This window comes from Nyctibius grandis, chromosome 8, assembly GCF_013368605.1.
Source record: "Nyctibius grandis isolate bNycGra1 chromosome 8, bNycGra1.pri, whole genome shotgun sequence".
Classification (NCBI taxonomy): domain Eukaryota; kingdom Metazoa; phylum Chordata; class Aves; order Nyctibiiformes; family Nyctibiidae; genus Nyctibius; species Nyctibius grandis.
In genome coordinates, this window is record NC_090665.1 from 7,458,565 (window position 1) to 7,481,937 (window position 23,373).

General features: G+C 37.9%; 1 protein-coding gene across 3 annotated transcripts in view; it reads right to left on the reverse strand.

Moving 5' to 3' along the window:
* Nucleotides 1-299: 299 nt before the first annotated feature.
* Nucleotides 300-23,373, reverse strand: part of TBL1XR1 (TBL1X/Y related 1) — a 117,141-nt gene continuing 94,067 nt past the window's right edge. For all 3 annotated transcript variants that reach the window (XM_068406401.1, XM_068406400.1, XM_068406402.1), the window contains 14 exons: nt 21,285-21,387; nt 19,462-19,607; nt 17,781-18,000; nt 15,707-15,839; nt 15,367-15,508; nt 15,027-15,090; nt 14,826-14,923; nt 13,011-13,071; nt 11,705-11,826; nt 11,136-11,210; nt 8,604-8,731; nt 8,260-8,425; nt 7,261-7,362; nt 300-5,610 (listed from right to left, as the gene is read on the reverse strand). In XM_068406401.1, the coding sequence (XP_068262502.1) occupies nt 5,584-5,610; nt 7,261-7,362; nt 8,260-8,425; nt 8,604-8,731; nt 11,136-11,210; nt 11,705-11,826; nt 13,011-13,071; nt 14,826-14,923; nt 15,027-15,090; nt 15,367-15,508; nt 15,707-15,839; nt 17,781-18,000; nt 19,462-19,607; nt 21,285-21,342 (1,542 nt within the window). In that variant the 5' untranslated portion in view covers nt 21,343-21,387 and the 3' untranslated portion in view covers nt 300-5,583. The remainder of the gene's footprint in view (nt 5,611-7,260; nt 7,363-8,259; nt 8,426-8,603; nt 8,732-11,135; nt 11,211-11,704; nt 11,827-13,010; nt 13,072-14,825; nt 14,924-15,026; nt 15,091-15,366; nt 15,509-15,706; nt 15,840-17,780; nt 18,001-19,461; nt 19,608-21,284; nt 21,388-23,373) is intronic.

Here is a 23,373-nt window from a genome sequence, read left to right on the forward strand (position 1 = left end):
TTCCACAAGTGTCTGGGTAAGGAGAAGATGAAGCACAGAAAACACACACATGAGAAAGCAGTTCATCTAAATCAAACGCACAGCGGTAAATGGTGGCAGAGGACCGCTTCAGAGGATCTACCGTGTGTTCATCAAGAGTATGTAGCTGTGCAATGTATTACCTCCCACTGCTTCTTCCATACTGTCTTACGTGAAAATGTGCCAAAATAAATATTAAAACCAGTGGTTTTCAGTCTATCACTTCCCCAACGTAATCATCTGTAAATCTTCTGTACCAAGCACTTAAAACTACATTCAGCCAAGGTAATATCAAAATATATTTTATTCTGGACCTCTTTCAGATCTGATTCAAATTACAGTTGTCAAAGCAATACAATGCAAAGGGAAACTGCAACAGAAAATGTGCCTAGAAGGGATATAAGGGCCTTGGGGACAAATCATTGTGATGTAGAACCAAAATACATCATAAAGTGTAATTAACATGGTCCAGGACAGTATAGAACATCTATATCAGTCTTCTTGAGACAATAATCATGAAAACTGAACAATAAAAGTCCTTTAAACAAGTACAAAAAACTGTCATGGGCTGGTTTACACTTTTACAACAGTTGTAATTTAACTGGATAACTGAAGAAATGATGCAGACATTTTAATCCAGTGCTATAGGTAGGCTCACAGAATTAGACCCAAAGGATTTGTAACTCCAAATGAAACCATTACAACTACAATGTCAATGTCAGGAGAGAGAGAAAATTACTTCTGTATTCTAGAATTACTGTTCTGCACACTGCAGTCTGTTGAGGACAAGATTGCAAAGTACACTGGACTAGCAACAACATGCAGACTGGTTTCTTGTATTTACCCACAAATGTCAAAAAACATTATGAAGTAAAAATGAATGATTATTTAAAAAAAAAAGAAAACAAAACAAAAACATGCCTCAAGTTATTGTCAAGCTTCAAACTTAAAGGCAGAGAAAGCGAATTATGTACTCAAAACTACTGATCTGAAGCGCTATTAACACTAAATCTGCAAGAAAGGGCAGATTTTCCTGTTCGTCTGCCTTCCATCAGCCTGACAGTGAAGACAGCCACACTTTCACAGACCGTGGTATCTCAGAGCTTTCTCTAGAGGGAGAGGTGAGGACTGCTCCACAGCCCTCTCCCTACGGAAAACGTCAGGGATCATGATGGAGATTTACTGCTGTCTCCCGAAGCCATATTTGCTTCTAACATGCCACAATGTTGCTTCTGCTTTCTTCAGACTTCTGGAGAGTGTGAAACTGATCCCACGGGGGAACGGCTCTCCAGGACTTTGTGAAGGGAGAAGCTATCACGCTTGTCAATGAAAAAGGAACGCTGGGCTAAATCTGGCAGGCCCTGCTCTGGCAAATCCCCACCGAAGCCAAGGGCAGTCCTGGCTTGAGTGAGATATGGCTCATTTTACCTACAGATCCAATGCCTCCAATGCTTATTCTGGCAAGGTTTTCTCATGAAGTGAACTACAATGGGATGTCTGGTTAAGTAAAGATTGAAAAAATCCGGTCCCAAGGCTCCTCTTTGCTAAACAGAAAAAACATACAACCTTTTATTTACAAGCTGAAAAACCCAGTTTGCGATTTTAATGAAATTCCTTCATTCAGGAGGACTAAACGCATCGGCTGCTACGATCGCTCCTTAGGCAAACTGGCACAACCGCCCTATGCCACCTACTATTCTTCCTAAACACAAAGAACATTTCAAAGGTACAATGTCCCATTAAATACCCTAGCATGAGGTAAGCAGTGTAAGAAAAAAGGAGTGCTTTTCAAATGAAAATTAATTAAAATTGGTAGAAATCTTTGGCCTTTCTCTCAAGATGCATTAAAGTGTCATGAAATCAAGAAACATGCTTCAAAATGCCATGTCATTCTGACTCTGGTAACTATTACCTCCCTCCACCCAACCCAGAAAAAGAGGCACTTTTAGTGTTTCATATAAGATTTCCAATCATCTAGTAGACACGCTAAATAACCCTGCACAATTGTAGTCCCAGAATAAACTGAGTTTATCGACATTACAAAGAGTCTAAAAAAGCTTTTATGAGGACCTAGATATTCTCTTAACTACACCAAAAAGTCCACTGGTTGGGAATCTTTACATCAATTTAAAAATGCAGAAAAAGGTAAAGTAAAAACAGAAAAAGAGGAACTCTACAGAAACCTGGGCCTAATTATGCAGAAATGAGAAACGGGATTCTGAGATGGATGCATAGAAAGACAGCGAACTCACGAGCAGTTCATTTCTTATTCCATCATTAATTCTGAGCCCAGTTTTTCCCCTTCCTTTTATCCTCTATTTGAATATTTTCCCATTAACGTGTTGAACTGGAAAAAACAGGAACTGTAACGTATGCAAAGGCTTACGCACACCTTTGCCTTTACACTTGGAAAACGGGTGCAACAGAATTAGTCAGTATGTAAGACTAAGCATGTGCATACGTTTACAGAAAGTTAGGGTCTAACTGATATTTGGCGTACTCAATTTAAAGGAAGAATTTGGATAGTCTACCTCACTATTGAATACAAGGTCTTTGTGCTATAGAAGATAATAATTAATGTCATGGTTCTCTTTATTTTTTTCTTTTTGCTTCACAGAATCACAGAACCTGGCACACCTTGCATGCATGCGTTTAACAGTGTATAAAACAAGAGGCGAGAAGGGGTGTGAGCAGGAGCAGCACTGTGGCATGCTAGTAAAGGACAACAATAAAATACCTGTTGGCCAGATCCTTTGCTAGTGGAAACTGGCATCATTCCACTACCGTGGGGCACTGCTGATTAACACGAGGTTGGGGGTCTCAGAGCGCTCAAGTCAACAGATCTGACGTTCCTGCTGGACTGTGCTTCAAGCACATGAAAACCCTGGACCTGTGAAGCTCTGTTTTATCTATTTCTGAATATGTGATACTATGCTTAAGCAACTAGAATTACAACCAAAACAGCTGATGATTGAGAAAGAGGAAAATGGCAATACCCTAAAACATGGCTGTGTGATTTTGCAGCTATGTCACAGAATTCCACCACAATTGTTTAGATTGGCTGAAAGAATCATCCAATAACTTTTATGAAAATGAATAAACTGTCCATATTAAAATACAAAAGTACTATCAAGAATCACTTCTGACTTTCAGATTTAAATTCAGTGCAATTGACAAATGCATTGCTAAACGAAAAATGCAGCTTAAACATACTCAAAACATTTGTGTCTATTCCTGGGAGCACAGTTTAAAATTATTGCACAGAATTTTTTTTTATTTTTTTTTTCCATTAAATGACAGAGGTCAGCCACAGTCATGGACCTCCAGCAATAAAAGCAATATTTCAAGTGCCAGACACTCAATATAATAGGTTTCCTACATATTGTAACTCACAGGGTAATTGCTCTAAACATTTGTAATATGTTCCAAAGCCCTACAAATAGCTGGCACTGAACCACCACGGATGACTGTCTTCATGGATATGACTTTTTGTTGGTTTTAAACGCTGTGTACGGTAGTATTATAATCCTGGGGTATATATAAAGAATGTATTGTTGATTTCTCTTTACCACTGGCAAATTGCTACCCTACCTTAGCCAAACTCAGACTTGCTTCAAGTCGTGTTTATTCCATGGAAATAGCAGAAATCAATGCCTGAAGAACAATGGTTAAAATGTCAAAGCTGCATTATCTCAATTAAATTGATTTATACATAACTTGGAGGGGGAAAAACCAAACCAAACCAAAAAAGGAGGTTAGAGACTAGCAATCATAAGCCACAAAATTATTTGTGATTGAAATAGTGTTATAAAACTGATAACTTTGCAAAGCTCTGTAATATAACCATTCCTTAAGTAAAATGCCTGTGACATAAATTTGACAACCTCTCTTTTTATAAATTTACACTCTTGGAATCTTATACAAGACACGATGCAACCTTTTCGACTACACATACGCGTAAACACAACCTCATGCTATCATTTACAAATAAAATCACTATCAGTATACTTTTAATCACATGAGCAGAAAAAGGTTTGCCATATACATCTGTCATTGTAAGAAAAATACTTGATATTGTAAACAGAGTAAAAGACACTATATAGTAGTGATTATTAAAAAAATAGCAGCTTACATCTACCCTATATTTGGAAAAAAATGTAGTCACAAGATACAATAAACTGCAGGACTGGAGCAGCAGGGGAATTAGTGCAAGTATTCATCTTTTAAATAAGCTGAATCACTGCTATTAAAATAAACTTGAAGCAAGTCCTCTGTTTAAGATTTTTTTTTAAATCTAAGGTAGTAAACATTTTGCCTCTTAATGGCAGTGTTATCAAATATATGCCAAAGATTTTATTTTAATAAAGAAAAATTACATGTGATACTTTTAATACTGGAGTTTGGTTACAATTATACATCTAAGCTCCTACAAATAATGATGGGCAACTCTCAGAGAAGCTGTGGCATGAACCCTTGTCCGGAAAGATCTTAACCTCTTAAAAATGATCCCCCAGCTATACTTTGCTCCTTTTCACAATAGTGCACAATTTAACCATATTTTAGCTATGGTCTTCAAGCAACAGAAGATGCATTTTTTTGTCCTTTTTTTTTTTTTTTTTGCATCCCTGTAGTTTTCTTTTCTGTATTTTTGTGCCCTTCTATTCTTAAGTTTGGCAGAATTATGTCCCAAATAAGAAACTACTGCATTTCAGCCATGTCACCAGAAAATAAAACATAGCATTATACCCATTATTGTCATACTTCGTAGATGAGTAGGACGTGAAATATCACGTCTTGAAAAATTATTTTTTTTCTTCTCTCTCCATTATCCCTTTTCCACCCTCCCTCTGTTCACAAAATTGTGCTCTGGGAGCCACAAAATGTACCAAACATTATCAGGTTCAATCTACCTCTTCAAAGAATGCATTAAAATACGTTTCAAAGAAACATTTTTTTCCAAGGTGAAAAAAATACAAACAAGAAACTAATTCACTCCCTTACTTCATGCATCCGTAAACTTAACCAAAACAAAACAGAAAACCCAATGTTTAAAAGCAAAGAAAAAAAACTACTGCTGCAGATTTCTGAAAGTTCATTTTCTCTGTACACACAAACTGCTCAACTACTGAGAAGGAAAACAAAAATACCCCACAATCCATTGTCATAATGGATTTAAAGGGGGGAAGGGGTAATGAAGGCTGCCATTAGTATCTTCTGAATTTGGTATGTATATGGGTCTGCTCTTGTGTACGGAATATTTCTCTCTCTCTCGCTCTCTCTTCTGTTTTTCATATCCAAAACCTTTAAACGTTATTTTGGGGCACAGCAGATTCCAGCACTTGGTGAACAGGATTCACAAGCTGTGACAAAACTCTGTCATCCTCTTCAGGGTGTAATTTTTTTTCCTCTTTTTTTTTATATACAGTATTTGTATATATTTCTTTTATGTTTGGCTGTAGTGGACTGGCCATGGTTCAATTGGGACTATAGCAGTACATGGGTCAGGGACAGTCAGTTTGGCTATGTACACATTCATAGTCGGTCCATGGCTTCCAACTAGTAGCGCTATTTCCGTAGGTCTAATACACAAACCTGTAAGACAAAGAAATACATATACAGAAATTGCACATTGCACAATATTCCACATTTATACAATTCCATGTGAAATATCTGAGCAAAACCTATGAAACAGACTGTGCAAACTTCATCTGGTATCTCTTAACAATAGACTAGAGGCGTGGGGGTAACCACTAGGCGAGCACTTTGGCTATGAGCACCCAGCCAGACCTGCTAAGGGTACTGCTGCCTAACGAATTACTACCAGATCATTAACAACTAGTTAATGTTCTAGTTCTGTCAGATATAGAAATACAATCATATAAAAGCTATGGTTTTAGTCATCAAACAGATCAAATGTGCCTGTATTTGCTGAGTTATTATGAGCTGTAAATATATTTAAAGCCGATGGGATGAGGAGGGCTTTCGCTAGCAAACAATATAAAACAAAACAAACCCAACATTTTTAAAAGAGCAAAAACTAAATGAAAACCAATCTGTTGCAAGTACAATCAGCCTCTTGGGTCAAATTAACTGGAAGAGTGGAAAGGTTACACAGCGTGTATATAAAAGGGTCACCTAGGGTGGAATGGTAATTAATTTCTACTCAGGATATGCCTTGAGCTTATGTTCCTTTTATGATATTGTCTATACTTACATGACTAAAATGATATGAAAGACCAATCAAAATTAATTCTCTAGAGTTCAGTCTACTTAAAATTCAGAACTTCCTATTTTCTGTTCTAAACTCTAACAAAGTGATCTCACTTACCAGCATGGAGCACGCAGGACAGGAGAACACTTTGGCACCTGTGTTAAGATACTGCCTGAGACTCTGGGCTAGAAAGCTACCAGGATTGCTTTTTGCTGACGTTTGTTACTTTAAGCTACAGCACTTCAAAATACAATGCCTTTATCACTCCTATTTTATTCTAATTTTGCTTTTCCGTAGGCTCTCTTCTTTCTTTTAAAACCATGGCAAAAGAGGCGCAAGCAGCCAACTGTTGTACTTGTTATGAAGAATCGCGCATTAGTATTTGACTGCAATACTTTGCAGGATGAAGTCAGAAGAGCTAGGAGGTGACGCTGCAATACACCACTATGAAATGATAAAGGGTGCATTCATAATTAATTAAACGTATGATTGTACTTCCTGTTTCTTCTAAGCAATGTAAGCAGACTAGCATTTACATATAGCTCCTGTCATTTTCAGGAACTTTTTAATTATGAGTATTCAGAAACTGGTACTTTGTTTTGCTGCTTTCTGTTGAATGCAATGCAGAAGATATTTCATACCTATCATGCATTACAATAATGTCACCTACACTGAACATGTTCATTCAAAAAGGGCAAAGAGGCAAAAATGAAGTTGTTTCCAGACTACAATGAAAAGACCAGCCACAATGTCCACACATGTCCATGGTAAGCCCCAGCAGGGACAAAAATTTAAATTCGAGGCATCTTCACCTTCTGAGATTTTTGGAGGGTTTAGAACAGCAATGCATTAAGCTGGAATAAAGACATATTCTCCTTTCAACATTACAGCACCCTTATATATGAAAATCTACATGTCAGCTGGCTGTATTAAACTTGAGCTACAGGAGGACATTTTGTCTCCATTGTTAGTCAAAAGACTTCCAAAAGATGCTTGTTGTTAGAATGTCAAACAAGTCAAGTTGCACTTACTGAACCATCTGAAGCACTTGCTCCAACTTTGTCTCCTGCTGCATTCCAGCAAACCTCAAAAATCCCTCCTGTTCCCCGATAACTGTGAACTAGGGCACCTGTCTAAAAAGGGACAAAACACGTAATTAATATAACAAAATCCATGCGAACAAGTAAAATTTGTACAACATGTAAAACTTCCCCACTGCTTTTAAAAGCTGAAATTCTCAAGAGGAAAAGGTCCAGATGAGACTCGTGGACAATCTCAGCACTGTGCTAAAGGACGGGACAAACACAATTACTGCATCTTGATCTCTTGTTTGACAGGCAAAACTGGGGATGGTCATAACTACTTTCAATTACTAAAACGAGCCCTTCAGAAGTTAATATCCAATTCCCAGTACCCAGGGATCACATCTAGTCTAACAACAAGGTCTTTAGACTTTCATTCGCAATCAGCCCTTTTTTTGCCAGGAATACAAAACAACAGTGTCCTTTCTTAGAAAGTTATGTAGAAACATTTTGTTGTCTTCGTCTACTCTCACTTTACATTTCTCTTGTTTTTCAGTGAAATTCAATGAAATAGCTATCAGATTTCTATGTCTACATCCAGTCATCATTTTTCACAGCAAACCTGTTTTATCAGGAGTTTAAAGATCAGAGTTAAAGATAATTTTTGGATGCAACACGTTATTGGAGACATTTTGTTGAATACATTTTGTTTTTGTTGTTTTTTGTTGCTTTTTTTTTGGTGGGGGTTTTTTGAGAGTTTTTGTTTGTTTTTTTCTAAGTAAAGACAACGTAAAGACAATTATTACTTCACCACAGGCAAGCACTCAAAGAGAGAAATTAAATGTACATCCACTAACAGAAGTAACCTTAGAACAAAGAGAAAGCGAATCAGCACGTTAGCAAGGGCAAAGCTCTTTGTGCCCAAAACATGATGGAGCAACAAAGGTTGGAAGGGTGCTGATGAAAAAGACCAAAATACAAACTTCTAAACAGACAGAAGAGCTATACCTGTGTATTCCAGATGTGTACACATTTATCAAAGGAGCCGCTGGCCAGGTACCTGCCATCAGGACTGAAAGCTACACTGTACACAGGTTCTTGATGTTTTGTCAGAGTATGAATACAAATTCCTCTGTCTACATCCCATAACCTAACAGTAGAATCAAAGGATGCACTGTCAAAGGAAAAAACACATATTAATTACATCTCAATTTGACATATTTTTGTTTCTAATATAAATGTAATATGACAAAGTATCCTACATGCTTCAAAACATTCTGTGAACCTACATATATAAAGAATGAAATAAAAATAATGCTTAACAGGCATTTAAAAACAGGATTAAATAGTACCTTGCTAACATAAGATTGGCATTTGGATTATTCGTTCCTGGTCCTGTAGGACTCCATTTGATAGTATAAATTTCTTTGTTGTGTGCTTGCAAATCATGGACACAACTGTCTTGTTTCATACTCCAGATCTATGATAAAAATGGAAGAAAACACCAACACATTTAGTACAATATTGTACCAAAATACATTTTACATCTTTCTTCTTTATCATTTGCAGCCTGACTGCTACTTTTTAGGCCACTCAAAACATTTGCTACGACTGCTGAGTTTCTAAAGTGATTATGACAAGTATTATTCCAGTACCCTCCATTCTGTTATAAGTACCTGATGGGGTTAACGAGTAACAAAGGTACTAGCTATAGAAACCAATCTACATGTGCTAACTACAAGCCCCTGGAAAAGTACCGGGATGATAGCAGGTGATAAAATGAGAAGAGCAATAGATATATGTTCATGTCTGAGTTGACAAAATATCACAGTCCTATTTTTAAATGAACTCCTTGCTACACAGATTGAGTAAAATAAAAGAATAGCAGAGAAATTTTCTGTTTTCTTGCGAAGCCATAGATGTATACCACAAAAACCATTATGGCATTTTCCTGGCTTATTGGGATTTGCATGGCCAGGTGTTCGTTCAGTACTTCATACAAAGCAGGAGTTCCTTAGGACTCCAACTCCTGCATGATAACCTTCAACAAACAAAATATCTTTATTCTATTAAGAGTTTCTATTAAGGCTCGTATACCTCTTCCTAAATGTGAAACTTGACACAGTAGTTAAATCAACTGAATGCTTAATTTTAAGGATATCTGGTTTAGTAGTGCTTTAGCTCACCTTTTGTTAGAAAAAGCTAACAAAGCGTGTTTAAGCCCAACTGTATTTAAGATGCAATTGGGGTGTATGTTTAAATGAATGATGCTTTTCAGAACTGGTGCCTCAACTGAAGGGGAAATTGATTTTCAATGTGCAGTCAGAATTTAAATTGTCTTTCCAGTTTAAATTGATGGGATCAAAACCTAGCTTCTATTCCTGAAACTACTATAGATGAAAAGAGTCCATATTGGCGGCCATAGAGAATATCAAGTTGGCATCACAGGAGAGAAAAATAAACAGGTATCTTCCATATGCTTCAAAACCTGACTTTCATTCCTACTGCCATTGAAAAGTAAGTGATCCACAAGTGATCAGTGACGCAGTATCTACGAGCAATTGGTCTTCCAGTTAATTGTGAACAAAGACAAAATTTTTTCCAGGCTGGGCTGAATTCAAAACAGCAACCAAGAAGTGCCTCAGCCCACAGTGATATGTTCCCAGTTGTCACCTCTCTAGTCACCAAGATGCAGCAGCAACAGCTTGAGCTCTAAACTGGAATTCATCTCACCTGAGTTTCAGCTAAAGATTAAATACCTAGCTTAAGCTGGCTATTTTGACTCCATCCATTGCCAATGGAGAACGACTGATGCTCTCAGGGGTTTACTCATCACACTTGACTTAGACACTTAAGGATTAATTGCTCTTCACTGGTGCTAGACACACTGTTGACTAAAGGTGTCTAGACATCTAGCTTTAGACTGGAGGCTTAATGCTTAAATGTTTATATTTGGATAAGGTGATTTCCATTGCAAGTGCCTGACTGTGTGCCAGCACAGGAGGGGATATCTGGCTACTCATTCAGCCATCCCCTGTCTCTGACTAAACAATGGTGAGCTAGATGGAAATAACTGTCCCAAGGGCTACTAGTAGGACAGTGCTGTCAACATAAAAACAACCATATCCTGAAACTCTACTAAACATAGTGCTAAACACCCACTATATGTAAAGCAGTATGGGAGTAATGGAAAAGCATCTGTAACATGGAAACAACACAGGCCTGTCAGGCATGAACAACCTCGTTTCTTCTAGTGCATCTAACCTGGTGGTATTTTTGTATGGATCTCTAATGTGCCCTGAAGTCATATGTGTAAGTTACAGTATCCTCTGCATTCACAAGTTTGCCCCATTTCTACAAGAAAGCATGTGGCTATGAATTATTTGGAGGAAAAGTGTAGGTGCAATTGCATACTGCAGAATGACTCCTGTTGAATTGGATAAACCAAGGAGTACAAACAGTCTCTTAAGAAACAATATGCCAAAGATTTTAACTAGAAAGGGGAAAACAGAAGAAAATCAGGAAAGGAGCCAGTCACCCATTCTTGTATGTGTTACACGACATGCATTCCAACTCTTCCTTTTAACCAAAAGCAACCATCACGGGTGACAGCTTAATGATTAATGACCTGATTCTGTGAACAGCTAAAAGCACCTAATAAATAATGCTCCAAGTCTCAGGGTGGCAGCCTATAACAAGTTCTCTGGACCAAATCTTGGCTCTGATTAACAAGGATTTCCTAGGATTGCCTGATCTTATTATATTAAAAAAGAACAAATATTAGACAACATGGCAAGTACAGTGATACTGCTAGATTGCCTGAGCTCATGGTGTGCGCTCCAGAGTCCTACAAAGACAAGAGCCAGTCCCAGAACTCCTGTTACCTTTAGAGTCATATCGTCAGAGCAGGATGCCAGAAGATTACCAGTTGGATCCCATTTGATTGCATTTACTTCATTCTAAAATTGAACAGTGAGAATAAGTTGGAGTCTTCACTTCCATTACAAATGACAGCTTACGAAAGAAAGTTGGACAGCACTTATAAGTATTTGTACAATTTGTTAGTATTTTAACATTTACTTTTCATTCCTACCTTTGCCTTCAATAACAACTTTTTGCTACCTTTCATCACATTTTCCATGCATGCTCTTACACAACATAGGCTGTGCACAGCAAAGTCTTAAATTTACCACGTCTCTTCTTCTAAAGCTCACTTCTGCTATGCCATCCTGGCACTTGTTAAAAAAGCTGCGCATGGGAGTAAGAATTGTTCTAATGACAGAGACTACAGTTACCATATGACCTTAACTGCAACTACCTGCCTTTGCACATCTATTGCCTGTTGCCAAACACCAACCATTAGGCAAGTGCCGTATACTGGCAAGTATACTGGGCCCCCAAGCTCTCATTAATAAAAATATCGTACAGCAACCCCCAATTTTCCAGTACTTACTGTGTGACCCTGGAAGGTTTTGATGGGCCTATCTTGTCCTAGTTTACAGACATGAATACACATGTCTGTACTGCAAGAGGCAAACGTGTTGTTACTCTGCCAATCAACATCTAATGCTGGTGCTAAAACAAAAAGAAAGATATTTAAAACTATGGTATATATTCTGCAGGAGTTTGATTTGCAAATTTAGCATGCATCACCTTAGAACAAATACCAACAGGAACCAACCATTAATTTTACAGCAGTTCTATAGATAATCAAACACTATGAACAGTGAGGAATGCAGCCCAAAGCAGTCTTACATGACAAAACGAAACAAAATTTAATAGAAGTCATTAAAACATTGAACATAGGTATCTGAAATGAAACAGTTACACAGAAGACAGTGCAGCAGGACAACAAGCTGTAGTTAAGTCATCTAAAAATAAATCTCAAGAGTCAGCACGAGGAACAGGTTCCCACAACACATCGTCACGCATGAGCTCATCTCCACTAACAGCCCATGCTTGTGCTCATAGATGGCAGCCAGTGAAAGGTAATGATTTATTTTCTTAATTTCAGCATTATAAGGTGTGGTAACTTGCAAGCTTAATCGGGGGTGACATATTCCATTTGGTCAGGCCAAGATATTTATGGCAGATAGCACAGAGTTGCTTGGAGTAAATCAAGAATTGATGTTTTTGATTGTTGTCATGCCACTGAAAACATAGTGTGAGCGGAATAAAAAGTGGAAACAAGACACATTTCTTAAAGGCCCTTCAATGACGTTCGTCATCCTCTCTATTCTATTTTCCAGCTGATTCTGGCAGGCTTGCACAGCATGCAGCCCACAAAGCAATTTGTCTGACCTCCTGAGAGGCTGCACTCTCATCCCAGCTGGGCAGTGAACAGCCTTTCAGCTGGTTTGTGGCCAAACAAATTGGGGACAGCACAGCAGGCAGCGCAGAACAATGGGATGTGGAGCTGGGATTACTGTAGCGGGAAGATGACAAATGCAGTCTGGAGCTGATAAACACAAATCCTTCGTGGCCCACCCACTTCATTTGTCTGCCACTGTACTACAGGATGTTGGCAATATTTGGATTATCTCTTATGACTTTCATGTAACTGCAATAACATTGTGAGTTATAAAGTTATAAAATCTTTGCTTACATTCTTAAAAATTCATAAAACCATGAATATGGGAGTCAGTATCCAAAGACTGCCTGTAAAACTTTACAGTGGTGTAAATAAGCTCCATAAACTTCAGATTTTTTTTTTTTGTCTTTTCTGATGACAATCTTGAATGATCAGAATCAAGACTTACCAGAATGAAAAGGAAACTGCTGCTTGGCTTCACCAGTGTGGGCATCCCAAATAATTGTGGTCTGTATTAAACATATAAATAAACAATAAACAAACTTGTACAAATTGCTAATTTTCCCACAACTATCACCATTCACACGTATCAGACTACCTAGCCTACTCCCCATTGCCCAAACTTGCTCCCGATTAGATATTTCTAGTGTTTTATCCAGTACTGAAGTAAAGTGAAGTAGATGTACAGACAGCAGTAGAGAACCTTAGCATGTGGTAGTATTCAAAAGGTGTTTAGCACAACATCTTGGGGTCTGGAGGGAAGGAGGGGGTTGTGGGCTATTCTCTTTTATAAACAAAAATTAAATAGATTTATCTCCTTAGTCCTATTTATATTCTTGTAATCTACTCCACACATCTATTTTAACTTCAAATACTTGTATATTCAAATTGTAATTTCAAAAAATCACTTGTTCCTAAGATCTTTATATAAACAATTATTCTCATACTTAAGAATCTGAAAGATTTGACTTAAGGGTGTAATTTTGTTCTGAGTTCTTCTCTGCCAATACTTCTGATATCTTTCTGATGAAAGAAACCTTACATGACTAAATTAGTATTTTATAATCACTATATTCTATGCCAACATTCCTGACCTACCTCAATGATCAATGAAAATTCTGACACCGAATTCAGTGGAAGCATGAACTGATCGACAAATTATTTATGGAAAAGCAGCATAAGGTTGAGTCAATCTAATGCAGAATATTTTTCAAAGCATAATCTCAGCTGCTTTGTCCAAGGAGTTTTACTGACTGAAACAAGGCTTCTATCTCCTCCAGCATATTTGTCTGCAAATTCAGGCTGTACCTCCACAAAGATTTAAAAACTAGCATAAGCCATCATGGCTGCCAAGAGAAGAAACCCACCCTTTCCATGCTTTGAGATATTCACTTTTCCTTCCTTTGTGCCAGCACAAGCATTTATAAAGCTGGGCACTAGAGTAAACACGGTTAAATGCGTGTAGGAGAAAAAAATAATAAAGGAGAAAATCTACTACTTTACAGTGACGCTGTCCGTTTTAAGATTGTGGAGCTGTTGTCTTATAGAGCTTGCAGTTTGCCAGTCTCACTGTGAGAAAGCCTGTGTTTACTTCTGCACCTTGAATCAGTTACAGAGGAAAAACCAAACTCTTCTTATTCTTTGCATTCATCTTAAGTCTATTCTTCATCACTATGCGCCCTTCCTACCATTCATAAAATCTCTCACACTAACAGCAGCTTTGAATTTAAAGACCTTGTGAGTCTAAGTTTGTTTAGAGACATGAAATAAAACACAGTTAAACAATGAGCTTCATGGCATTACACTACTGGCACCTCCCTAGTCAGATATATTGACTTTTCTTATGTTCCAGCTCTAACATTTTTAATCATTCTCAGGCTTGACTGATATCCAAATCAGCCTGAAACTATTCCTCCAGCACATATTTTTTCTGAGGCTTTACATAAAGTGCTTCACTAAATTTTAGATGATTTGGTTTTACAAAGGTTTAATGTTCCTGCGTTCGATGTACTTACTTTCCAGCTTACCCTAACCTCACGGGGAAAAGATCCAGGGACATTAAAATCTAATAAAGTAAAATACCTCAATAAACTACTATAAAACACAAGGAAAGATAGCTATCATAACATGTTCTTTCTAAGTACATATTTACGTCCCATGCCTTTACTTTAATTTACTTACTTTCTATAGCTTTGCTATTATGCTTACAATTAGATTATAAAGGTGAAGGAAAGAATTTTAATTTTACCAAAGATTATCTCACCTTGTCCACTCCTGCACTTAAAATGAAGTTTCCTTTCTTGTTCCATTTTAACGCAAATATAGGACCTTTATGTTGCCCTAAGGTGCTGGCAAGATTACCTGAAAATTTATATTGATATGAATACATTAAAAAAAATAAAAAAACTATGCTGTGAGCCACAATACAGGAAAACATACTGGAAATTAAAAGTATTTCACTTACCGTCTTTAGTCCATATCCTTGCAAAGCCATCGTAAGACCCAGTTGCTAGAAGTGTACCTTCACTCTGCCAGCAAAAAGGTTATTTTATTTATTTATTTTTACTGTGCTAAAGAGCACAAAGCATACATCTGTGTAAGATTTATCACATTTGTTCCATGGACTACAGCTTATTAAAAAGAAGTCCCCGAAGTACAATATAAGAAATTACAATGCAACTCACAAACAAATATTTCAGGAGCCGTAGCAGAGGAGCACAGTTGCTGTCACTTAAAATTTGACTATGCAAAATTATAGGTACAATTTTCTCGGGAGTCTTTTGAGCGCTGCCATTTCTACTCACGTTCCAATCCAGCGACGTCACGTCTTTGTTGCTGGGTACATCCTGCCCTCCTTCTCGTATACAGTGTCGAAGTACCAGCTGCGTAGAGCCGCTTGTGCTGTTTTCACTGAGGTTCCATATCCGTGCCGTCGAATCTCCAGATCTACAGAACAGTTAATAAGAATATAACCCTTTCTCTCAAATAATCCAATTTAAAATGTCTTCCTTTCAAGACAGCAAATGTCACGGCATTTGATGTAGAGGGCACTGGGGTAGGTGTTATTTTAACTTGTTACCATCAACATACAGAAGTATGCCAATGAGCATTGATATTACGTACATACATGGTTAATGCACGTACCCTGAGGCCAAAAGGTCACTAACGGGATTCCAGGCACAGATGAATACTTCAGATTCATGGCCACGCAGCACCACTGCCTTGTTGGGAGGGATTTCAACATCTCCATCTACTTCCATCATATCTGTGTGATTATCTGCATTATGGGAAACAACAGTAGAGAGAGGTGGATTTTAATATTTTGGGACAATATGCTGTAACTACTGTATGGTTAATATTCTTCTGGAACGAGCATAACAATTAATTCACAATTTACATGGACCAAAATTTGACAAAGCTGTAGTGTTCCTTTATTTTTCAAGTTCCAGTTTATGAAGTACTATAAACAGATGGGGAGTTTCAAAAATGTGAGAAAGCTCTTAGCCCTTCTAAACCACAGCATCCAAATGGACTTAAATTTGAAACTTCAAAATTGAGGCCAAAAGTTATTTTTTGCTATGTCAAAAAATAAATGCCGATGTTAAAAGCACTCACAGTTTTGCAGGCACGATGCTGCATAGTACAATCTGTTATCAGTCTATCTTGTGCTTTAACAATATATTTATGACACATTTGTTTTCAAAAAGCTCTCTTTTCACCAATAGCAAACTGGTTTTAAATCTACACTTCAGACACTTTGTTTACAAAATGGTTTTAATTAATATAATAACATTTGGCGATACAGTAAACTGACAACAGAGCTTTTTAAACTGCATCGGCAATTACCGTGGAATTGTGGCAATACACAGCTTTTACATGGAAGTAATGTTGAAACCACATCGTTCTGTAAAGCATACTGGGGGTAATTCAACTGACAAAACAGTTTTCTTGTCAGCTACCATCAATAATTTCCTACTATTAAAAATAAAATCACACTGAGTGTAAATGCAGAATATAAAAAATGCTGAACAGTTCACCTGCTCCGTATTTATTCACTGTGGTTAAACAAACCATTTCTCATCTATTGCAACATTAAGGGTTTCTGTTGCTGTTTGTATGTGTGAGAAAACAGAAAAGGCTCTTAGAGCATGCATATTTTTAAGAGCGATCACCATATAAAACATTGCTTCAATTAAAGAGAATCAATGCCAGTATAATTTGGTGTCCCCACCAGCAGGGGCTGCTGGTATATCACATTTAACAGTGGCTGAGATCTGAACGTCACTCTTAACTCTATCCAGTTCACAGTTAACAAGTAAATCCTTTTTTGAGATTTTTAAAGTAGACAGTTTATTTGCTTACGCCAAAGATTGTATTTCCAAGTTTATTTAATATATATTAAAATGAAAAAAATCTAGTAAAATCCAGCTGTAAAATGCAAAACTTGTACACAGCTTGATATGAGTATTCTCTCAAAAATGTCTTTTCTTCAGGTCCTTTCACAGCAAGAGCTGTAACTCCCACTCTCAAATGTGTACTTCAGACTTCCAAAACAGTATGAATACACCAAACCTGCAAGCAGCTGCATCAAATAATTCTGAATCGCAAAACATAAAAACTGATACTGATAAAGGAGACAAATGACCCAGGATTTGTCTCAGCAACCATGATGACCTCAGCATGACAAGGAAGTCTGTCCTACAGAGAACTGGTTACAGCTCCCTGATTCATGGCGTCAGCAGAACCTGTCAGAAGTAGTTCACGGAGCATCACAACCAATGCTCAGTTTTAACAAGCTGCAGATTAGCAGACTCCTCTCCTTATTCCTTGCACAGGGGCCAAAGCTGAGGAGATGCAATATTTAAAGAGTTGTCTTGGATTTTTTTTTTCTCTTTATGCAAGAGCTCTCAGAGGGTCCTGTGAAAAACCTTCAGATGATGGGAAAGGGGCAGTACTGGAAGAGACTGGTCAACAGAATATTGTGAATTAATTAATTCAGAAGTTTGCATCTCCTCCTGCAATTCCAAATACCAAACTGGGGACAGTCAAAGGTGAGACATCATCTTTTAAAATATCACCTATGACGAAGGTATTCTCTGCAAGCTGAAGGCTTACTAGTACCTCTACACATTTATCTCACTGCCTACTAGCTCATACTACGATAAATGATAAGGAAATGATGTTAACACAGGTTAAGGTAACTTCTGCCTCCACTTACTTGCTATAGTATGTGCTCCGTTCTCTTCTCCGTTTGCAGTATTTTCTCCATTTTTCGCTGATCCCTGTTGGTTAGTCACGGCTGCAGCTGCAGCAGCTGCTGCCTGCTGTTGTGCAAGTTTGTCTCTGTAGGCCTGTTGTCTTGTCTGTACCACATCAGGCATTACTGCATCTATCAGTGAGAGAGACTCTATCGGCCTACCATCGAACAAGGTACCATCCTAAATTACAGCAGAGGGAAAGAACAAAAAAAGACAACACCAAGTACAAATTAACATTATGGGCAAAAATTCCAAGGAAAACTAAAGCAAAAGTTTTGATTTAATATAATAAAACAGTTTATAAATGGTGCTGGAAGCGATATCTCAACATTGTTGCGGTTGGGATTGGAATTTTAGTCTAAAGTTAAGTGGCCAACATAAGTTTGCAAAAAAAAAGCCACCACAGGCCTCTGGCAGAGCTTCTGAAATCAAAAATTATATGCTTCGAGTTTGCTAAATCGCTTGCTAAAGCAAAAAATTCTGTAAGCTATCTATGAATAGAATTTCAAACATGAGTGGCTGCAACAAAATCTAAAGGTTTGTTTGAAGAGCTGCAAACATTGCAAGTCAGGTCACTGGCTTGTGAAGTTATTCTGTCTTATTAAGACTAATACTTTCCATAAACACATTATCTGGAAAGTTGACTAGTTTTCTTCCTTTTTTTAAACAGTGCTGGCATGCCTTCAAACAACAAGGAAGAATTTTATCCTGAAATGGACAAGACCCAGTTAAAAATACCCATATACATATGCCAGGGCTTTGTAAGGACCTATTTTTAAGAGCTAGAAGGATTCCTTGCGACAAATATAGGGTCTCCTTCTTCTGTTCCAATCACTTGCTTCATTTTTCTGAGGCTTCCTAAGGGAAAGGATTTGCTTCACTGGGACTATGAAAACTACACATAAACAGAAGACATAAGGGAGACTGGAAAGAGAGCAGAATTAGTGAAAAAAATGGTTTTCTTCTGCAATATAACTGACACATACAAAGGCTGCTAACCTTCCAGGCATAAATGAGGAATGGAAATTGAGGGTATCTGCAGTGCCAGGCAGGAAGATACATCGCTTTCTGTACTGCTGGAATAACCATTTAAACATCAAATTTAATAGATCCTGCTCAAGATGAATTAGCCAGCAGAGGCAAAAAGCAAACTGGCATATACCTTCATCCTTCCTGGCACAAACTGAAACCCTCTCTCTGTTTGGAAACCTTGCCCTTGGGCTCTCATTACTTCATTATAACAACACATCACCCAAATGAGAGCTGCATAGTGCTCTCCCACCTCCCTAGCGCAAGTCTACAAAAGCAAGAATTAATAGGTTACTTGTCTCAATGATTATTTTATTGCACTTGTCTGGATTTACTACAACATTATATTAGGGTAAAAACTCTACAGACAACGGACCTTTAAGCAATGAGCCAGAACACCATGCCTGGTGTTGTGTGGCTGCACTGGGCAGAACCCCTACCCAGTTATGTCACTCCATTCTGGTTCCACCACTGGAGTCATGGTGAACACCAGCAGTAAGGAATCTGAAGTAAAAGTAAATAAATAGGATACAAGAAAGTTAAGAAAAAATACTAACATTCAAACATACTGCAAGCAAGGACACAATGCTCCTGTAGGCAAAGCCTCCTTACCTCATTAATACTGACTTCTGCCTCTACATACTGCAGACCTTTCTGGATGATGGAAATCAAAGCAGCTGGTGGCACCAGAGCACCGTTTATATTAGACTGGCTGATATGGCTCTCTATACCAAAGGTAAATGCTGAATGGGAAAACCCTAAAGACAAGGCAAAAACATCAGAGTTGATTTATAGATATACAATGCTACTTGCCATACTACTGTAGGGTCTTCTGTTTACAAAGCTAAGCAAGTTATACAAAGTTATAGCATGCTTATGGACTTTAAAAACCTCATCAAAACACCTCTATTGTTTCCCTCTTACATGTTTCTAGTTTAAATGCACAAAAAGACAAAAATTAAGTTTATATAAACACAGCAATTATTAATTATGGTATCATTGGCAAAACATTTGTGCATGAGTAAATATAAAAATATAAAATATGCAATAGTATTTACTATCTATATATTCTAAAGCTATATATATAGAGTATCATATATAGTATTTAATAAAATATGTATCTCCAAGACACCAAGACTCACTTGTTATTTTTATTCACTGATTTGTTACCCATGAAAGTGAAATGGATCTGTATGTAGAACAGAATTCACTTCGTGGTACACTGCTGTCAGAATTGTGTGTGTTTTGGCACGCAGAACTACATCAGTATTACGCACTGATTAAGAAGTGGCAAGCATGTTATGGTGCAGCACTGGTAGTTGCCTGCTTTTATTTGATGGCCCTGAAAAGGCAAATTTAACCTAGAGAAAAACAGTTGTTTCAGCAAATTTACTGTCACAGAATTTTTTCTTAAACTACCGATTTCTTTTTTTGCTGTCAGGTAACTCGGAAGCTGCCTGCAAACTTTCAGATAAAGCAATTTTGTAAGTTTGGCTTCTGTGACAAAAGCAATCTGCAACTGGAGTAAGAACGTATAATAGTTTTCAGTAAATTCAGGTGGAACAATGAGTTTCTGCTTTCCTGACAAGCAGAGATTGAAAAACTCTGTCATTCACCATTGCTTCTGGTGCTTCTTTGTCTCAATTTGAGAAGTCCATGAGCAGTGGACATAAGCAGCAGAGAGATGTTGCATCAGTCAGATTCATTTTCAAGAAGCCTGAAGTTTGTTTTCAAGTTTGATAATATTCATCTGTCTTTTGTTCTTCCTCCTAAGAAGCAGGAGGCTTTGGCTAGCCTGACACCAAAGGACAAAATCCTCCAAGAAAGCGTCCTGCAGGCAGGGTAGCTTTTGAGAACCCAAGAGTCATTCCTGTAAAAAATCTGTTCATCTGTATTTAGATTCAAATGACACAAGTCATATAGTCACAGTTACCACTTCTTCCTTTGAAATACAGCAACATCTGCCCTCCCACAGTCACATTCAGGCAAGGAATTTGGCCAGGCAAGGAACTGGGCCACGCAAGACGAGCTCGCAGGAGCACCGTCACTCCAATACAGAACAGGAGAAAACAGTACTTCCGTGGACTTCCTTTTTTCTTCTTCTTCAAGCAGCCCCAAAGAAAACGCTGCAAAGTGTCACTGTCACCCTGTAGATAAAAGTGATCTCCAGGAAAATGCATTTCTAGCAATCAAGTGACTCCTTAGCTGGTTGACTGCCATCTGAAAACTCCAAATGACTAAATCTGATTAAGTTATAGAAGGTAACTTGGCAGCAATTCATTCTCTTGTTAAGAAGAAACACGAAGAAACAGTTCAGACAGAAGCACGCGCCTACTGGCAAAATAATTAAATGAATCTGCATTTGCTAAAGCCAGTTGCAGATGAATACCAAATAAACTGTGCACTGTTTAACAACCAGAATTGTAAAAACTCACCTGACTCTTGCAAGTATCTATATACCAGGAAGTTAACCTCATCACTGCTTATACTCATCTTTATTCCCAGTTAAACCATGAGGTCACAACAAAGGACACAGCCCTGAAAATAAAAAAGTAGGTCAATTAAATATTTTTAGTACCTAATATGCATTTCTCAACAAATGCTATATTTATAAAGTACCCTGGCAGCAGAGAAAATGGTTTTATTTTATAATGCAAATAAGGCTACAGTAGTCATTAAAAAGTCATTTGTCTCACCACAACATAAAGGTCAGTAAATTAAATATTGAAGGGATGGATTCTTAAATGCTGCAAATTGGTATGGACTGGGGAACTATGCTGCTTAATACCAGTATTAAGGCAGCATCATTTCACAGGTTTTTTTAAAAAAATAACCAGGTGAGTTTCATCTAATCAACACTATTGCTATGGAACTCATTTTTCAAAATGTGGATTTCTTTGTGCCGGGCTAACAAAGACTGAGAACTTGGTTTCACATTGGTATCCAGGCAAGTTCTCATTTTTACTTTCTAATCTAATTCATTTTCCAGGTACTCCTGCTCTAGTAAAAAGGTACAATATGGGCTACAACACTGTATCTGTTCAAAGAAAGCCCAGCTATTTCCACTAAAAATCACAAAACATCTCAGCCATACACTTATGCTTTGCAAAAGAAATTCTTGAAATTAGAGACAAACTTTAAACAGAGTATTTTTAGTAACATTTCTCTAGGCTTTCGATCAATGTTTTAAGAATATTGATGGATATAGATACACAATTTTCCCTTGATTTTATTGATTTTATTAATGATAAATATTTATCAAGACAACGTATCAGACTTTTGGTGACATATTTTGAAAATATGAAGCAACAAGAGTCTTTACAACACAAAGATAAAGAGACAGGATACAGTATTTTTTCTAACTTTAAGCCTCATTTTTGAGAACATTCTCATGACTTCTGAATGTTTGAAAATCCTGATCTTTCCATGACATCTAGTAAACAAGTAAAAACATCAGCTTCCAGAACGTAGTATGAAATAAGGTCCATCTCCTGTCCCTAGTACCCGCTCCACACTTTTCATCAGCGGACCTTCAAGGTTTTTACCCAGCTGTCCACCACTATCATTTTCTTCTACCAACTGGAGTCTGAGAAGGTAAGTGACTTTCCTACTGTCATTCGACAAAGTTTGACCTTGATCTGATGTAAAAAAAAGGACTAGAGAACAGGTTTTCTTGTACTGTTCAAAACAAAGTTCTTGCTGTTAACTATCAGCTATGTGGCTGCACGGTCAGGTCATTCGCCACTGTTGCTCCAAGTGGGAAAGTGGTGAATGCAGCAGTAAGCAACAACTAGAAGATTATGATCAGCATTATAAGGCTGCCATATAGTCAAAGGCTTTACGTACGCTTCCTAAGCATCTTTTCCTACCAAGATTTCCCAAGGAAACACGGCAAAATGACCATGCTCTCTTTCTTACCAGCTAACTTTTTAATTTTACCAGTCAATTGCAATCAGGTTTGACAGCAGGAAGAGCTCTCCAAGATGTGACTTTCCTACAAGTCCGATAGTGTTGTAGAAGAAAGACACAATTAAGCTCCTCGAGAAGAGGAGAGGCTGCAGGATGAACCCAGTCATCAAAAGGAGTGTGTTTGCCCAAAACCATGCACAAACCCTGTTGAGTCAATGAGCACATGGACACCCCCAAACCCACCCCCGTCGCACGGCCACCCACCCAGCTAATAGCCAGGGCTAGGAGGGAGGGCAGCACACACTGCCTGCTTGGCTTGGAGAGGGCACAGGGGAAATGACACAATCCTAGAGCCGGGCAGGGAAGGCTCAGACCCAGCTGGGGCCAGCGGGACCCAAGTGGGAGAGCTGGGGTTATCCTGTGTGGGAAACAGGGCTGCACATGACGCATCCACAGAAACCCACATCTCGTGCTCATAGAGCAGCTCGAGCATACTGCGCTGCCAAAGGGGGCAACTTGCTTTTAGTCTCTTAAGGAAATAAATAAAAATGCAGAGCTACTTAAATCCTCATTTCTAAAGGAAAAAACAAAATTGCTCCAGTACAATAACTTCTA